Below are 17,476 nucleotides of genomic sequence, written 5' to 3'. Positions count from 1 at the left end.
GCTTCCTCTCCATCAAAATGATGCTAAATAGGTATATGCAAACACACAAAAGACATAACATATACACAACAATATATTGTATAAAAATATTTATAGTAACTTTTTCATAATAGCCTGGAAACTAAAACTAGAATTAGAAACTAAAGGAGGGAGGGTTGTCTATTAATTAATGGTTAAACAAATTGTGGTATATGAATGTGTCATTATGTCAATAAGAAATGATAAATGATAAAATGGATAATTTCAAAGGAAACAGGAAGACCTCTATGAAATGAAGGAAAGTGAACAGAAATAGGAAAAAATATACAATGACATTTTAAAGAAAAAGAAAAAACAACCCAACTTTGAAAGACTTTAGAACCCCTGATCAATGCAATGATAAATCATGAGTCTAAAAGAATTGCCATGTTATTTCCTTCCTTACAGAAAGAGGATGAACTTTAAACGCAGAAATAAATGTACCTTTGTAAACATGGGCAATGAGGAAATTTGTCTTTTTTGAAGATTTAGATAATGTATTTAAAGATTTGTTTTTCAGGCTTGTAAAAAATCCTCAATGGCGGTGAGGGTGGGGAATAGTAATGAAAAGAATGAATTGATTTATTTATGGAAGAGAGAAGAAAAGAAATAAAAGAGAAAAGAAATAAAAAGCAGAGACTTGGAACATAACCATAGTTTCTGAGCCTAATGTTTATGATTAGCCAGCAATGGAAACTGAGCCGAGTCAGACAGAATGGAGACAAAAGCAGTGTCACAAAAACCCAAAGAGAAACTTTCCAGGTGGAGAAGACAGTCTAGTCTCAAATGCTTCAGAGAAGTCAAGAAAGATGAATATAGAGAAAAGACATCAGATTCAGTAATTACATGATTATTTTATATCAGAAAGAAAAGTTTCAAGTGGGTGATGTTAGAGGCCATTTTGCCAAGTGAAAAGAGAAGAAATGAAGGTATTTGGGCTAGAGAGCATTTCTAAGAAGTGAGCTTGAAACAAGTGAGAAGTAAAGAATAATAATTGATGTTCATGATAGGATCTAGTGACTTATTTTTCTTTAAAATAATAGGGGAGACTTGGGCATGTTTCTAGAGAATAGGGAATAAACAAGTAGATAGGGAAGATGGAAGCTTAGAGAGAAGATATAATTGAAGGGGCAATCTTAAAAAGATGAGTAAATATGGAATCAAATATTCATATAGAGGTGGTCTCTTTGGTGGATAGAAGGACTACTTCGCATGAGATATTAGAAAAAGGAAAAGAGTATGGAGAATAATGTAAAGGGGATTTGAGATGTAGAAAAGAAGATGCTTGGAGTTCATAGCAATATGAGTAGAGACCCTCTGCTTTTCTTAAAATAAATATTAATTGCAAAAAGACATTGTTAGCAATAAATTAGAGGTAGCAAACTTAAATATCACTATCTTAGATCTAGGTAAATTCAACATAAGTATAAGCGAGAAACAAATTAAATGTTAGAGCAAAAAGAATTGTTCTATAAATTTTATTTGATTGACTTTTAGCAAATTTTGCTTCATTTTTTCCCCAGGGATTTATGTTGTCTTTGTGGAAAATCTTTGTAGATCCATGTTCATTGGACTCATGTCAGCTTCAGATAAAGAGGGCCTGAAGTTCTCTAATTAGAGCATCATCTGTATTTCCTTCCACAGAACATAGCCCTTCAGGGATAAGTTGACTCAAGAATAGGAAAACATGTCAGTTGCCTAGTACTTTTTGAATGTTCCCTTAGTGGTGGCTGTGGGATGTTCATCCTTGCTTGAGCTTTAGCTTAGTCATCTAGCTTCCTATACTGCCTTCTACCTTCCAGGTTATGAATTTGCTAGACTTTACTGACCAGTAGTAACCAAATATGTTACTTTTTATCACCTAATTAGCAAACTGGAATCAATTCCAGAATGTATACATGTACTCCAAAGTTTACATGGGAATCTTAATACCTTGCCTTATTAGCTTATTTTAATTGGTTCTATAATAATTCTTTATAGAGACCACTGTCTTTTTTCGTTTATGGATCTCAGCAGCAACCATTGTTCTTGACTTGGATATTTGTGTAAGGGTCAACCACTAGGGCCCTTAGAGCTTTTGAGTCTGGGGTTTATCTGTTTGAGCACTACCATGCATAGATTAGTTGCTCTAACTTTTTTTTAAAAAGCCTTACCTTCTGTCTTGGAATCAATACTGTGCATTTATTCTAAGACAGAAGAGTGCTAAGGGCTAGGCAATGGGGGTTAAGTTACTTTCCCAGGGTCACACAACTGGGAAGTGTTTGAGGCCAGATTTGAACCTAGGACCTTCTCCCCTCTCTAGGTTTGACTCTCAGTCCACTGAGCCATTCTGCTGCTCCCTATAGCTTTCATTTATTTCAAGAATTCACACTGGATCCCCAATGACCTTTGGGATTCTCAGGGATTTTTTTTCCCATGTTTGCTCCCTCTATATAGCAAAGTTTGTAGGATACAGGTGTCTTTGGTGTCTCTATTGGCTTGTTTGCTTGCACTGTTGCTGGTATTGATGTCAAATAATTTTTTTTTAAACTGTTGCCTGTGGACTGACTTTTTGTGAAGTTCTGGAATGTATGAAGTTTGTTACTTTAAAAGACTGATATATATTAATTTAAGGTCGCCAAGGAATCAGCTATGTAATTCCTAAATGAAAAACTCAAGTTAGCCGTCAGCCTTTTTTGGAGTTTAATTACAATAGGAGTAAGAAAGGAATTAGAGATAGAGAGAGAGAAAAAGGGAGAGAAGGGAATAGGGCTTAAATACCCCTTCTGTTTAGGCTGGGCCAAAAGGCCCAAGCCCTTAGATAGCTGGGGCAAAGAAAAGAGATCAGTCCCTATTACTCACGTGTCCAAAATGGAGAAACAGTCTCAGAGGCCCCCACCTTCAGCTTCCTTCAGAGCAAGCCTTCTCAGAGCCCAGGAACCACACCGACCCAAACCTCAACCACCCCCAGTCTCCAGACCCTCCTATCTTTAAGGAAACCATCCAAGTTGCCTCCCCTCAGTCCTCACATCTACCAATCACTCTTCATCAATTTCCCTGTCAATGGAGGCTCTCGCTTAACCCAGGACCGCCCAGAGGTTTCTGGCTTTTGCACATGTCTGTTGAAGGTCATATTTTTCAAATGATTAAATCTTTACTCCTTTGCTACAGCCCTTTCTAAATCCTGTTAACTTGAGTATGGTAGAGATTGGAATAATTAAATTTTGATCTAGGCTGCAGCCCTTACTCAATCCTATTAGGACTGAATAGGGTGGAGTATCTCCATTGTATCAATTCTAAAATCAATCAAGACTCAAAGAAATTCCTGTTCTATGCTTAAGCATAGGTCAAAGTCCTTTCCATTGTTCAGCAAAAGGTTTCTGTCCTAAAGTAATCTTAAGAAGGGAAGAGAAGGAACCTCCCATGCCAATGGGGTTCCCATTCCAATAGACTATCAGTAAGAAATTTTTCAAGTATGAAATATCCCAATGGTGAAATTTCCAACATTTATAAGTCTAAGGAATTTTGAGGTTTACAAGTTACATCTTATATTTTCTTACTGAATTTCTTGATCATTAGTTGATTTGTGATTTTTTAAGTTTTTTTTTCTTGGGCATATGTTAAGCTGGGCTACTAATTGTAATCAAGGCAGAATGTTATGCTAACTTCAAAATGGAAATATTAAAGAACATACACATTTTCAGCATGTTAGAGTGTCATTACATAATTCAGTGAGTTAAAGCATGTAAGATTCACAAACAATTGTAATAAGACAGCTATATGAAATATATCCATTACTGTACAGAACACAATTAAATTTATAACAAATAGAGGAAATATTAGCAAAAGATACAAAACTATAAAAGAGAAATCCTATGTCATAATTTTCTCAAAAATTAGATAATAGAAACAATAAAAAGTTACATTAAAAATCACTGCTAACAATAAGGAAAACATAATAAATAATTGGGAATACAACTTTAGAGTAAATTTTATATCTATGAAAGATAATAATGATAAGATAGAACAAAGAAAGTTATGTCATTAAAAAGATGAGAAAATTCACAAATTAGCAACTCTTAAATAAGTACAAATAAGAAATCTTGAAAAATAAATGACAAATAGAGACATAGAAAATAAAGATTATAGAATTCATTAATGAAATAGGTTTTTTTAAGAGTAGCAAAATCAATAAACCATTAGATAATTTGATTCAGAAAAAAAGACAGGAAATCAAATTTCCAAAATAAAAAAATGAGAACAATGAAATTATATAAGAAATAGTGAGGAAAACTCAATACATTATTAAAAATTGGCATAAACCATCACATTATATAATATACTCTCAGTATAATATATAATAAATAAAATCATTATATAACACCATCTGGAAAAGGATATTGATTTTTATAGACATATAAAACAATCACATTATCAAAACCAGAATTAAAAATTTTAAGGTGATCAATATCAAAGGAAAACAAACAAAATGCTAAAACTCCAAGCCAGATGGATTAAATGACGATTCTGTTAAACATTTAAAGAGCACTTACTTTTTATAGTAACATATCAATTTGGTAAAAGTGATGATTTGAGTGATTTTATTTTGTCACAATAATTGTTAGGCATATATGTTTTTACTGAATCTAAACTGACTTACAATATCAGAGGGACCAAGCAGCTGAAGGGATTGATACTGGATCCTTTAAAGCAGTGCTCAGCTTGGTGATGTAGTGGATAGAGTGCTGAACCTGGAGTCAAAAGACCTGAGTTCAAATCTAGTCTCCAACGTTTTCTAGCTATGTGACCTTGCCCACGAGTTGTTTAACCCTTTTTTGTCTTGATTTCTTCACCTGTAAAATGAACTGGAGAAGGAAATAACAAACCACTTACTTAATTATCTTTGCCAAGAAAACCTGATATGGGGTTAAGAAGAGTTGGACACAAATGGAAGACTCAGTAAAAACAAAAAGGGATTTCCACATAAGGAGTTTTCTTCTATGAAGATCAGCACCCTTTATGAGAGTCTTTAGAGAGTTGCCTAGAGCACCAAGAAGTTAAATAATTTAGATAAGGTTATATACCCAAGACAGTTTAGAACCCAGTTCTTCCTGACTCCAAGGTCAACTCTTTACACACAATACCACACTGCCTTTCTATAGAAATAGACCCAGAAAATAATTCTCGGGATTCCTAAATTCATACCAACAATTCAAGAACATTAAGCAAATAATAAGAATAATTAATCATATAAACAGCAATACCAAAATCACATGCTTATTTGCATATATTTAGAAAAAAAGCCTTTGACAAAACATACCAGTCTTTTATGTTAAAAGGCCTAAAAATCATAGGTAGGGAAGTGCCCTTTAATCTCATATTTATATTTAAGAACAAAAGCTAGCATTGTTTGTTATGGAGAAATGCCAGAAACTTTCCCAGAACTAATTGGGATAAAGCAAGGACTTATCCACTACTATTTAATATAGGTTTAGAAATTCTTGTTATACCAGTAAGACAAGAGAAAAGAATCAAAGCTATTAATGTGAACAAAAAGGAGGACAGCCTATCTTTATTTGCCTGTGACATGAATAGGTACTTGGAAGACTTACAGAGAACCAGTGAAGAAACTAATTGAGTTGATTAATATCTACAGCAAGGTTTCAGTTTACCAAATAAATCCACATAATCAGGAGCATTTTTATACTGTGTTTACATAAAATAGGATTGCTGGTGATATGAGAAATTCCATTAAAAAAACTATAAAATGCATTAAATATTTGGAAGTTAAAGATCACATACAGAAGATTTTTTTGAATACAGCTACAGAATGTTCTGGAGGGAAATAAAGGGAGACACAAAGTAGTCTTTGTTCATGGTTAGGCCATATTAAAATAGTAAAAATCATGGTGTCACCTAAAAAATAGCAATGCCAAATATAATGAGAAATTTATAGTTTATGAAATAATACATTCATTTTTAAAGCTAAAGATCCACAATTTTGAGTGACATAATGACAAAATATACAAAGAATATGTACTTATTAGATTTCAAACACTATCTTAAAGTAGTCGTCTTTTTTGTTACTAGTTAAAACATCAAAAAAAAGTACATCATGAGTAGACAAAATAAACAGAATCAATCACATTTTAATTCAGTGGTTTATGAACCAAAGAAGATAAATTACTATAGGAAAGATTCACTTTTTTACAAGAATTGCAGAATAAATTAGAAAAAGCTCTGGCAGAAAAGATGATTGTTCCATATGGTAAAATAAATTCAAAGTGGATAAATTAGAAACCTTTCATCAGTATGGTAGGAGAAAGTCTTACTCAAAGAAGGAATACAGATCATAAAAAGGCAAATAAATTATTTTAATTATATAAGATTTTTAAATGAATAAAATGAATGAAGGTAGAATTAGAAGAGAAATAGTACAGTGGGGAAATATTCATATCATATATAACAAAGACCTGATAATTAAAATATGCAATATATTATTATAAATATATAATAACAAAAGTAATTTCCAAATGAATGAATGAATGGTAACAGGATATGAACAATGTTCAAAATCAAATTTGGAAAATATAGACCTCATGAAAACATGGTTCAAATTACTAATAGTTAGAGAAATGTAAATTAAAACAACTCTGAGATTCCATTTCACCTCATGCCAAAGACCAAAGAGGATAAAAAACAATAGTCCATATTTGAAGAACTGTATGAAGAAAGGAATTCTGATACATTGTTGATGAAACTGTGGTTTGTTATTAAATGTTGTGGGTTTCAATTTGAAATAATGCAAAGCAATAACTAAATTGTTTATGTCCTATGTGCAGAAATCCCAATATTAAGTATGTGTCATAAGAAGGCTCAAGGCAGAAGCAAAGGTTCAATATATGCCAAAATATATATGACAGTGTTTTGTGAGTGTGTGAGTTGTGTGTGAGTGAGAAAAAGCTAGAATCAAAGTAGATAATAATTGAGGAATGACTGAAAAAAAAAGAATAGAACTCTAGCGTGTAATGATAATGGAATATTGTTCAGTAAGGAATGACTAATATTGGGAATTCAGAGAAACTTGGGAAGATTTCTATCAATGATGTAGAGTAAAATAAGTAGAATAAGAGAGAAAATACCTTAACAATGAAGATCAAAAATTAATTAAAAGTAATAGAACCTCCCCACACAACAATATTGAAGGTCCTTTAGATCAGATAATGAAACATCGTTTTTCATTGCACAGGTTGTTGCATGAGGCTTTTAGATTTGGTATATTGTCCATTATTATGCTTGAATTGGGTGTTTTGGGTTCATGGTTTTTCTTTATTTTTTTAAATTTTTAATTTTTTTGAACATTTTATTGAATTAGTCAATTTAGAACATTATTCCTTGGTTACATGATTCATATTTTCTCTCCCCCTACCCCACCCCCTTCCCATAGCCAACATGCAATTACACTGGGTTTTACATGTGTCCTTGATCAGAATCTATTTTCATGTTGTTGTTTACACTAGGATGTTCACTTAGGGTGTACATCCCCAACCATATCCCCTCAACCCATGTAATCATGCAATTGTTTTTCTTCTGTGTTTCTGCTCCCACAGTTTTTCCTCTGAATGTAGATAGTGTCCTTTTTTGTAAATCCCTCCAAGTTGTTCAGGATCACTGCATTGCCACAAATGGAGAAGTCCATTACGTTTGATTGTACCACAGTGTATCAGTATCTGTGTACAATGTTTTCCTGGTTCTGCTCCTCTCCCTCTGCATCAATTCCTGGAGCTTGTTCCAGTCTCCATGCATATATTTGCATATATCCTCTGCTTGTGGATAGTATTTTTTAGATCCCTGCAGATTGTTCAGGGACATTGCATTGCCACTAATGGAGAAGTCCATCACCTTCGATTGCACCACAATGTATCAGTCTCTGTGTACAATGTTCTCCTGGTTCTGCTCCTCTCGCTCTGCATCACTTCCTGGAGGTTGTTCCAGTCTCCATGGAATTCCTCCACTTTGTTATTCCTTTTAGCACAATAGTATTCCATCACCAACATATACCACAATTTGCTCAGCCATTCCCCAATTGATGGGCATCCCCTCATTTTCCAATTTTTGGCCACCACAAAGAGCGCAGCTATGAATATTCTTGTACATGTCTTTGATGATTTTTCTTTATCATGAAGGAAGGTACAATGGAAGGTGGGAGGTGTTAATAATAACAAAAATCATCTTTGACACATTTTTAAATGAATTATAGACACATAGTGGTTATGTGAGGAGAAAGGGAACACACCCAAAAGAAATTTATCTATCCTAGGCCTACCACTGTGTGGCTTTCTGTGTGACTTCATTCTGTTTGTTTACTTATCTTTGTTTCCAGTGTTAAAATAGGGGGTAATGGTCTTGCCCTACTTGAAAGGGATCTCCTGGGAAATTAGGAAAAAAATGTTTATTATGTACTTTGGAAGCATGAGTTGCTAGGTGCAGTGCTGAATAATTATGGAAAAGGCTGAGGTGGCATCCATCGTATGTCAAATAAATCCTGGCTGAGCTTGGTCATGTGCTTCACTGGATCATTTAACTGGAACATTATGTGCCCCACTTGGGGCCATGGCTTCTTTTGTTCTTCGGTTAATAGGAAGAAGGTGATATCAGTGACGGTCTCCATTGCTGAACAAGGAAGGGGTTTGGAGATGAGTAATAAATGCTTCCTGAGAATTTCAAATACTTGGATGTACTGGGAAATGTCTACTGTTAGAAGAAAGAGCAAATATTATGGGTTATCAAGGGAATCAGGAGGGAAGGTTCCAAAGGATTATATACTTAAAAGGTGGTACATATTCACCTACCTCACATGCATTCTTCTTGAAGAACAGTGAGTCTAGGTTGGAAGGGAACATGGAACTGGCATAATTCCATGCCCAGAGGTCACACAGTGGCAGCTGTAACAGGTATAGAACATAGGCTTCCCCAGACATCTCAAAGCATGGGATGGGAACAGTTCAGCTGAGGAAGATTAGGTCACTTAAGCTGCCTGGGTCCTAGATTGAGCCCCAAACTAGCAATGTCTCCCATTGTGGTATAGACATTGGCTACCTGGACATGAGTCTGCCTGGTAATTGGTCTTTACTTTTTTCCTACTGTGGCTCAAACATGGGTTGCCTACAAACTGTATTTGCTGCTACTGGGGTACTGTCCCAATCCATGACTTAGCACGGGCCGCCTGCTCACTGAATTGTGTGAGTATTGATCTACTCTGGGTTCTTAAGGTTTCCTGCACACTCTGTCTTTAACCTATTCCAGTCTGTTTTTGCCTAGAGCCTCTAGGATCTTGACAGTCCTTTTGTATAGTCCTGCATAGAATGGAGGAACATTTTATAGCTGTTTTCCTTTGGTTTTCTTTATTATTGTTCCTTATGGTGTGTTTTAGAGCTTTATTAGGATGTTTGTGAGTGTTTAGGGCTCCTCTAAGTCTTAACATGCCACCATTTCCCCACAGTTTGGTTATTTATTTCTATAATGGGATTCAGATGATGCACCTAAGATGAGAGTGTTTTGTATTCACTTAAACCCAGCCTTCCTCCTTTCTTCTATCTTATTGCTTTTTTTCTCTCTCCCCTCTGTATTGTACCATAAGGCAATTAGGTATTTCCCATTGGCCTATAGACTAAAATACACTTTTATGGATGGGCAGAAAGGAACAAGAGTCATGAGTCATATATACTTTCTTTCTTCAATGAACTACACATTGGGAATTGTTTTTTGACTTCCTCTGTAACAAGATGTTTGAGTTATTTATTTTAGTTTGTCCTCATTCTTGGGATATTGTATAATATAGTATATAAAGGACTGACCTTGAATTTAGGAAGACTTGGGTTCAAATCTTATTTCATCTATTTAATATCACTGATTCTGGTATATGATTTAACTCTCTTTGCCTTACTATATACACTTCTATAAAATTAGAAGAGAGGACTAGATGATCTCTAAGCTCCCTTTAATCTGTAAATCCTATCTCTCTGGTCTACAAGGTGGTTCAGTGGAAAGAGCATGATATAATAAATTGAAATTTTGCTTTGCCACTAACTAGCTGTGTGTGCTTGGGGAAGTTTCTTACCTTCTGGGTGTCCAGTTGCTTACATGGAAAATTAAATCTTTGGATTAGTTGAATTTTAAGGTCCTTTTCAGCTCAAAGTCAATAATAGTAAGAGCTTTCCACTACCTCCAATGAAGATTTTGTTTAAAATCATGTAATTTCCTTTTCAATTGTCTTTCATCTTAATAGCTAGCATTCATACTGGTCTTGAAGTTTTAAAAATTCTTTAATATTTTTATTTAAATCTTACAACAACTCCATGCTATTGGTAGTGTTCAAAGAACACCTAGAAGCAAAGAGTGTTACAAATGAGAGAGCAGGAGGAGGGACCAAAGAATGAGAACAGAAAAGTCTAGTGCTCTGAAACCAAAATTCCCATCCACTCCTTACAGAAAAGATCCAGGCACTCCATGATCAGCCCTCAGTGTTATTCCCTCTAACCTACTTTGAATTTTGGGAGACAGATGAAGGGTGCTGGGAGAAGGTGATATAGGCTAGTTTAGAGGATTTTGAAGCTGGAAAGCACTCTTAAAATCATGTTAATCCTTTCTTCTCAAATTGCAGGAAAAAAGAAGCTAAATCTGAAAGGTTAGAGTGAGATAAAATTCAAATCCATGTCTTTCTGATTTCAATTCTGAATTCTATCTACTACATCACCCTACCTCTAATTAAAATCCAGATGATCCTAACAAGAATTTTCCTTTTTATATACCTTCTTGTTAAACCTAAAGTCAATGTCTCCAGGAAAATGGTGGAAAGGACCCTAATCTATGAGCCAAGATACTAGCGTGAGATTTCCAAGACTCCAAATTTATTCACCTCTCTGAACCTATTTCTTTATTTGATTTTTGACAAAATTATTTTTGATATCCCTTTTGGCTATTAAATTATTTGGTCTATGACATAAAATTTGTCTTTGTGAATGTTAGGACCAAGCCCAAAGAAATCTAACCTATATCAAACTCAAACCTGACACTCATTCCAATATCCATAGGATAGTAATCCTTAAGTTGGGGTCAGGAACTTAAAAAATTTTTGATGACTACATTTCAATATCATTTGTTTTCCTGTAATCCTATATATTTTGTTTTGTGCATCTAAAATATTATTCTGAAGAATCTATAGACATCAAAATACTAGCAAAGACATCCATGGCATAAAAATGATTAGGAGATTTTTTCCCAGAATGAAGCTTGGTATAGTGGAAAGAGCATTTAGACTGAATTTAGAGGATCTGGGTTCTAATCATGATTTTTATATTTGTTATTCATGTGACTATAGGCTCACTTAACATCTCTGATATTCAGCTTTCTTATATGTAAGATGAGGGGCTAAGACCTGAAGGTTTCTGAAGTCCCCTCTAGCTCTAGAACTGTGACACTATATCTCCACCATAGTCTTACCTTCATTAGGCATAAATGTGACCATAGTACAAACTATGGCAAGTCATACCAAGCTAGAAATATTTTGAGTGGTTACTCAGTGATGGCTACAAAGCCTGATGTCCATATGCTAGCCTCTCTAAGGGGTGAGTGGCTCAGCATGAGGATGACCACAGGGTTAATGCTTTTTTGTCAAAATAACTCAAACAATAGGCAACAAGTAAGAGAAGAGGAATGATTTATTTGAGATGAGGTATTCCTACCTCACCTATGCTAAAAGGACAGTTGCTTTGTATTAGCCGAACATCATTGCTGATTGGCACTGAGACTTTAACCTCTTTTCTTTCTGGTCTAATCTGGTTTGCTTCTCCTTTAGTAACCCAATGGTCCCTCTCTACCAAAAGGTGCTACCATCTTGGTGCTAGATAGTAAAGATACCTGATCGACTTTAGCCTCACTATAGCTCACAACTCTTAAACTCAAGCCATCTACCAACCTCAGCTTCCCTAGTAGCAGAAAATAAAGGGATCTGCCTCATCTGGCCCATCACAGGATTATGCGCTTTATTGTTGGATATGGCATCAACCCTGACAAAATCACATAACCTTGAAGTCCGAGAGCAGGAACATTCCTGAAATTCTTAGAGCTTGTCATATAGCCAGTAGAATGTCAGGAAAGTTGTGCAGTTGTTAATGATGATTGTGATGGTGACTAATGATGATTCGTTGCCTTGATAGAAGTCATGGAGAATGATGTTACTAATTCTGCCTATGTGTCTGCTTGATTCTGATTACTTTCCTCAAATTCCTCTCTATCCTGCTTCATACACATCATTATCTGATAGGCTAAAGAGAGGGAAAATTAAGTGGAATTAAAAAAAAAAAACAACAAAGCAAAACATAATTTTCTTTCTGTCACAGCAAGGTATCAAACTTCTCTGGTGGACTCTGTAGCAATTGCTTACATAGCAGAAATAACCTGTCAGCCTCTATTCCTCACTCAGTAATCTCCCAGGCACTGGGCCTTAAATGCCAGTTCTCTGCAACAGTAATTACCTCCACTCTCCCTGGTAGTTTCTCTTGGTATGTCCAAGAGTAATTATTGTATAAAGTTTCACTCCCAAGTTTACAAGGGGGAAACCATGTATTTACCACTGAGGATCATCCAGCATTCAGCCCACACTCCAGAAAGGGCAGCATTGATCATGGGAAAAAGGGAAGAATTGGACTTATATTATTAGCCTTCCCCCAACTACGCCCCCTCCCCAACAGTAAGCAAGAGCTATCTGGACTTTATACAGTGGAGGAAAAGAGAGACAACTGTTAAGAATGCCTTCTGTAAGAGTGATGTACCCCCTTGCAACCCCAAAGCCATCTTTTCATAATAATATCACTAATGCATCTATATGGACAAAGTTCTTTATATATAGTATCTCATTTGATCCTCCTGATCACCCCCAAAAGCACTTGGCATTAGCATCCCCATTTTGCAAATGGGGAACCCAAGGCAAAGAGATGCTAAGTGACTTGCTTAAGGTCACAGGGCTAGTAAGTGCTTAAGGCTACATATGAATTTAGATATTCCTGACTGTAAATCCAGCACTACACTAACTGTATCATGCATAACAAAACCCCACTACTACACTGTAATGTCCTATTGGTATGGAACTGACCATGGGATTGCTCTAGATGCAAATACAGTGTTTGAGAGCAACATGAATTAGGCCTTCAGGTCCAGGATTTCTTTCCTTTTAAAAACCCTTACCTTCCATCTTAGAATTAGTACTGCAGATTGGCTCTGAGGCAGAACAGTGGTCAGGGCTGGGCAAGGGGGGGAAGAGATTTGCTCAGGGTCTCACAGCTAGGAAGTGTTTGAGTTCACATTTGAACCCAGGGCCTCCTGTCTCCTGGCCTTTGGCTCTCAATCCGTTGAGCCACCTAGATACCCCAGCTTCAGGATTCTTAACTCTTCCTTATATTACTCTACTTACTTTAGCATAATCAGAATGACAGAACCTCAGAGTCTGGAAGAGACTTCTGAAGTTACAACACATACCTGACCAAATCTTTTCTAAAACATTCCTATCAAGTTGTGTGGGGTGGAAATTGAGGGGACCTTGGAAATTTCACAGTTCACCCTCTTTTACCACTCATTATATAGATATAGATATAGATATATGACTGTGGAAATCAATTATTTAAAATACAAGGCTTTTTGGAGACAGATATGGGAGGGAAGGCCATGGTCTCAGGTCAAAGACCCAAGACAGAGGCCCCAAAGGATTACAGAGAAAATGTGGGGCACTGCCTCAAGTTGTGACCCAAGACAAATACCCAACCAATCACAGAAAAATTCCTTTTTTTATAGATGAGTTGTGATGTAATTAAGTGTCCCAAAAGGAATGATAACATTGTACAATACTATTGAATAGTCTTACATTGGCTTTAAATGAACACATTCAAGCAAATCAGTATTTCATAGGAATGACCAGGAAGTTGGAGACAGATACAAATCTAGGAGGACTGAGGGAGGATCATTCAAGCCATTGGACTTGACCTTTGTTTAGAAGCTTCAATAGTCCAAAAACAAAGATAGAACAAGATTTGGTTCAAAGAACCTTAGACTCTTGCCTGGGCCAATTTCCAGACAGACTTCCTGAAAGCTGCAAAGCTTTGCTAAGAATGAGGTGAGGGGACACACCAACCTTTAGATATTAATAACATTTCATAACTTGAAAATAACACTAATTTCTCACTTCACACAAAGTGACCATCACAATCACATTGAGGGTTTTGCCCATCATCTCTCAAGTCAAACCCCTTCTGCTTTGGGAGAGATAAACTTTGATAAGTTTTGTCTTTCATTAAGTCTAAATCTAGTTGTTTGCAACTTCTGTCACTCATTGTTTTAAGTTTTATTCTCTATGCTCAAGAACGTCATTAAACAACGATTATACTTATAATATTATTAGAATCATCATAAATTTTAAATCTAAAATTTATTTAGTTGTTTATGTTTAATATTTGTTATAATTATATAGATTATGTATCATCCCTCCAAAAGATCCATTTTACCATTTTACAGTCCAAAGTTAAGCCATCTGGGAACATAGTTCTCATTTATAATATTATTCCTATTGAACTAATGTCCTCCTGTACTATTTTAGTTAAGGTCAATTTTTACAGAATCAATTAACACATTATTTTTGATAGACCCCTACTCCAATCCCCAAAATTTGGAATTGCATTGAGTTTGATCTACATACAATTAGTACTTAGCTAGAACTGACTCCTTTCCTCTAAATTTGGCTCCCCTAGAAAATATGAGAAAAGAAGATAGTGAGTTCAGTTCTGTAACTTTTCCTATTCCTTGTCTTGGTTTTCTGCCTTTCAGAAATCTCAGGGAACACCGAAGACATACCTTTAGTACGCTGGAGGCAGCAATGGCTGGAGAATGGTACTCTACTCTTTCATATCCATCACCAGGATGGTGCCCCAAGCCTTCCTGGCCTTGACCCAACAGAAGAGCCCCAAAGTGAGTCAGCTGAAGAAGAACTGAGGATTCTTCATATCTCTGTCATGGTAAGAATAGATTGGCTAAATGGCTAAGGCACAAATCGTCTATTTTCCATTATGATTTCAAATGGTTTGCCTCTAGAGTCTTAATCAGTCACATAGGTATAAAGACATTATGGGTCAGGTATATGACCATGTCTTTAATTAAGGAGAGGGGTTCAGCATAATTCCTCAAGGCCTCTAGGCAGAGCTGCTCCCAACGAAGCCACACAGAGTCTCAGACTCTAACTGCTCTGGCCACAGACCCCTGGGAATGCCAACCACACTAGATTGACAGCTCCGAATAATAAAAGAAAGTGGGGAACTTATACACAGTTGAGGCGACAGAAGACAGGAAGTCTAGTTGATTGGCTTTACAATGACAAGAAAGAAAATGAGGGGTCCTAGACAGGATTATTAGGGAGAAGCTGAAGTTTACAATGGACCCAAAAAGGAAAGGTCCAGCCAACTGGCTGGGCTACCTTGGAAAAGGGCTTTGACACAAAGGGAGAAACTGCTGGGACAAAGGGGTACTTAACACTGGATTGAATTAGCTAGCTCCATCTAAACTTTAAGGTCTATTGTTAATCTGAGACTTGTGATGTTAGGTTTCCCTCTGGGAGGAATTCTCATGTGACAAGGTGAAGCTTGAGGTCTGAGACCTCGCATTGCTATAAATTTGGGGTTCTCAAGATGTCAAGATTGGAGTTTCTACATTCCAAGCTGATACCAAATATAGAGTCGGTGGTAACACTTGGCTCTCAATGTGCCAGTACATTTGACCTAGGCAGTATGGATGCCTATGACTGGACATGTTAGTGAGTCTATATGACTCTGATACTCTCCTTTAAGCCTTGCTAAATTATATGGCATGGCTTATAAGGATTTTTTTTTTCATTGAACTCAGTTCAAGGAGATTTTTAAAATTCTGTATTAGACTTCATCTAGTTGTGAGAACTGGTTAAATTCATTGCTATAACAATAGCAAGCAGTTCAGCTTTGCAAGACCTTTAGTATTATTAGGGCTACTTAAAAAAATAGTCCCTGGTTATATATAAGACTCAAGATAATAGACTTCAAATCTTTTCTAGGTAACATAATATGGCATTGCTACTATCCTCTCCATTATAACATAATAATAGAAAATATTAATACAGTGCTTTAAGGTTTACAGATCGTTTGACAAGGGTTATCATATTTGGTTTTTGCAACCATCCTGGGAACAGGTACTACTCACATTTGACCTTATGATCAATATAGTGTATTGGTTCCAAGGTAGAATAGCAGTAAGGACTAGGAAGTGGGGATTAAGTGATTTGGCTAGGGTCACACAGCTAGGAAGTGTCTGAGGCTAGATTTGAACCCAAGACCTCTTGTCTCTGATCCTGGATCTCAATTCACCAAGCCACCTAGCTGCCCTTGCTGCTCACATTTTACAGAGAAGGAGACCAAGATTAAAGGAAGTCAAGTGATACACAGACAAGTTTATGAGGTAGGATCCAAACTCAGGTTTTCCTAATTCTGAGTCCAGCACTATATTGATTATAAGAACTAGTTACCCCAAAAATCATATTGTTTGGTATGCTGGGACTCTCAATGGGAAGGGATCTATAGTAAACAGTGATATCTGCTGCCTTGCTCTCATAAAAGGTTCTCTTTCAGCCTCCCCTCTTCTCTCAGATTACATACTCAGAGGCCAGCATTTCTACCTCTGACCTCATCTCCAAATTAAGCTATTTTGGAAATGATAAATATCTTTGTCATTAAGGGATATAGAAGATAAGCTGTGATTATACCTGTGTTATATATAATAGCATTATAAACATCAAGTGTGATTATAAGGACCCACAGAAAGTACATCAAAATACAAAGACCTTTTGCTATTTCAGTGTCATGAAACATACTAGGTTAAATGTTTCTAACACAGGTAGAAAGTATTCTTTATCCTGTTACTGGTTACCATCACTAATACTGTTCAACTTGTTTACTAGGACTGATGGTGACTAAGTACCATTTGGATAGTAAAAATCTCATTAACCCAGAAAAGTACTGTGGTCATTTTTCTTAAGAATTTCTGGTACTATAATATATTCCCTTGTATATTGTCTCAATGGCTATCTATAGCTCTTTCTCAAGATGTTATATATTGAACCATTCAGTATTAAGAGATGGATCTGAAAAGATTTTTACAGATACAAATGGCTGAAGAATCATAGAATTAGAATTGTAACCAAAAACTAGTCCAACATTCTCTTTTTATTGATGAGGAAACTAAATCTTGGAGACTGATATAACTTCTCAAGGTCATAGAATAAGTGGTAGATTTGGAAATTCATCCCAGATCCTTTGTCTCTAATACCAATTGAAGTGCTGCTCTATTGTACATTGCCTCCTAAACTGCAAGATTCATATAATGCAAGAAGGCAGGTGGATGCCTAAGACGA

General features: G+C 35.9%; 1 protein-coding gene across 4 annotated transcripts in view; it reads left to right on the top strand.

The window, feature by feature from the left end:
- ASTN1 (astrotactin 1) overlaps positions 1–17,476 on the top strand; it is a 505,111-nt gene that overhangs the window by 172,539 nt on the left and 315,096 nt on the right. For all 4 annotated transcript variants that reach the window (XM_007480837.3, XM_056815583.1, XM_001373628.5 and 1 more), the window contains exon 2: positions 14,872–15,059. In XM_007480837.3, coding sequence (XP_007480899.1) covers positions 14,872–15,059 — 188 coding nt within the window. The remainder of the gene's footprint in view (positions 1–14,871; positions 15,060–17,476) is intronic.

This window comes from Monodelphis domestica, chromosome 2, assembly GCF_027887165.1.
Source record: "Monodelphis domestica isolate mMonDom1 chromosome 2, mMonDom1.pri, whole genome shotgun sequence".
In the NCBI taxonomy this organism is placed as follows: Eukaryota; Metazoa; Chordata; class Mammalia; order Didelphimorphia; family Didelphidae; genus Monodelphis; species Monodelphis domestica.
The sequence above is the reverse complement of the archived record's forward strand: the minus strand, read 5'-3'. Positions and strand labels throughout refer to the sequence as shown.